Below are 2,119 nucleotides of genomic sequence, written 5' to 3' on the forward strand. Positions count from 1 at the left end.
TTGTACACAAATTTTCGATTAAACACTGTGATTCCTAGGCATGTTATTATCCTATAATCATTGGGTGTTTGTTGCAGACTTGACAGATACTGGGTATCTACACCTTTTGACATGAGTCGCAACGTTTGGCGTGGTTCACGACATCTGCCCTCATGGTAGGCCAGAAATATCCCTGTCTTAAGGCTTAGTTGGATAGACTTACCCCCAGTGTGATTCCCACACTCACCGCTGTGTATATCCTGCAACACTGTGTTGGCTTCTTCCTAGTTCAGGCACCTGAGGTAAGGTCCTACCAAAGATCTCCTAAAGAGTACGTTATCTATTAACACAAATCTGGAAGCCTTGATCTTGAAACTCTGTGCTCCTTTCCTATCTTCTGGAAGTTTCCCATCTTTCAACCATTCCACATAAGGTTTTCGCCAATCTGGATCCATCTGTTGGTTTTCATTTGATACCAGGATTCCAGCTCCGTTCACGTGTTGCACAAGAGTTGTTCCCTCTTGTTGATTCTGCTTCAGCTCCTTCTGTATAGCTGGAGTTAGTACCTGGGTAATGGGTATACTAGATAGTTCTACGGGTTTGAAAGTGGCTCTCAGCGTGGCCAGGGCGTCTGCTACCACGTTCCGATCCCTTGGGATCTGAGTGATCTTAAGAGACCGGATTTTCAGCTTCTGCTCTGTGGCCACCTTTAGGTAGGCTATCATTTTTGAGTCACGTGCCACGTATTCATTGTTCACATGGTTCACCACAAGCAACGAGTCACTGTGTACTCTCAGGTTCTTGACCTTAAGTCCTCGCGCCATTTGCATCCCGAGTATGAGTGCCTTGTATTCTGCTTCGTTGTTAGTGGCTTTGAATTCACACCTGACTACTTATACCATCATATCTCCTTTTGGGGATCAGACGACCAGACCCACGCCAACTCCCCGAGCCTTTGAGGCCTCATCGATGTATAAAATCCAAGTCCCACTTTCCTGGTCTTCGCATAATGTCAGCATCCCCTTTTCTGCCTCCGCATAATGTCAGCATCCCCTTTTCTGCCTCCGCTTGGGTAGCAGGACAAAAATCTGGCACAAAACCTGCTAATGCCAGGGACTTGATTGCCGTCATGGGCTTAAATTATAAATCGTAGCCACTTAGGAGTACTGACCACTTGACAATTCTCCCAGACAACTCAGGTTTTCTCATGATCATTTTAAAAGGATAATTAGTTACTACGTGGATAGTATGAGACTCGAAATACGGACATAGTTTATACAAAGCAGTGACCAAAGCTAACACTAATTTTTCAAAGCACGTGTACTTGGTCTCTGCAGGAATCAGAGACTTACTAATGTAATATAGTGGATGTTGCATCCCATCTTGCTTCTTGACTAGGGCAGCGCTTACTGCCGCTTCTGTAATCGACAGATATAGGAACAATGGTTCCCGCTGCTCCGGCTTGGCCAGCAGTGGTGGCATGCTTAGGTAGCAGTTGAGTTCTTTGAATGCTCTCTCATGCTCTGCTTTCCATTCAAACTTTTGGCTCTTTGTTAGTATATCATAAAACAGCTTCCATCTATCCGAAGCCCGTGAGATGAATTTGCTTAACGCAACCACTTTTCCTGCTAACCGTGAAGAGTTAGGAACGATAAACACATAACAGGGGGAGGGGGTGAATTAGGTGTACCTTTTTAAAATTTTGTTCTTAACTTAGTTAATTAATAACTTAAGTAAAGAACCTTGAAGTACAACCCTTGAGAAACTTAATAGAATATAAGTTCACAAGATGGTACAGCCATTTTATGTCACAGTATAGCTGACTGTGACACAGAACTTGACTAGATATAAACGAGAAATAGCAAAGTGAAAGAACGTAAAAGTAAATGAACAAACAAACGACATTTAAAAATTAGTTCAGCCTCTACTCCGAGGCCTACGTCCAACCGTTATTTTATTGCTTGTTTAGAAATTTACTCAAACTTACTAAACCCCTTACAATAAAAATAACTCGCCAACCTACTCCGGTTTCACTCAAACTTAAAGCTACTCCGCTTCAAGAGTTTATGGGTTCTATCTCAAGGTGTACAGAATCTTTGAATCTCAAGAGTTCACTTGATGAACATGGAGATCAAATTAA

The 2,119-nt window shown here is 42.7% G+C and overlaps 1 protein-coding gene across 1 annotated transcript; it reads right to left on the bottom strand.

Annotated features, from left to right (window-relative positions):
• Positions 1-263: 263 nt before the first annotated feature.
• Positions 264-803, bottom strand: LOC141588289 (uncharacterized). The gene has a single exon (XM_074409737.1). It carries the CDS (start codon positions 801-803, stop codon positions 264-266), a length of 540 nt encoding a protein of 179 aa, XP_074265838.1.
• Between the last annotated feature and the right edge of the window lie 1,316 nt (positions 804-2,119).

The sequence above is a fragment of the Silene latifolia genome, chromosome 6 (genome assembly GCF_048544455.1).
Source record: "Silene latifolia isolate original U9 population chromosome 6, ASM4854445v1, whole genome shotgun sequence".
Classification (NCBI taxonomy): Eukaryota; Viridiplantae; Streptophyta; class Magnoliopsida; order Caryophyllales; family Caryophyllaceae; genus Silene; species Silene latifolia.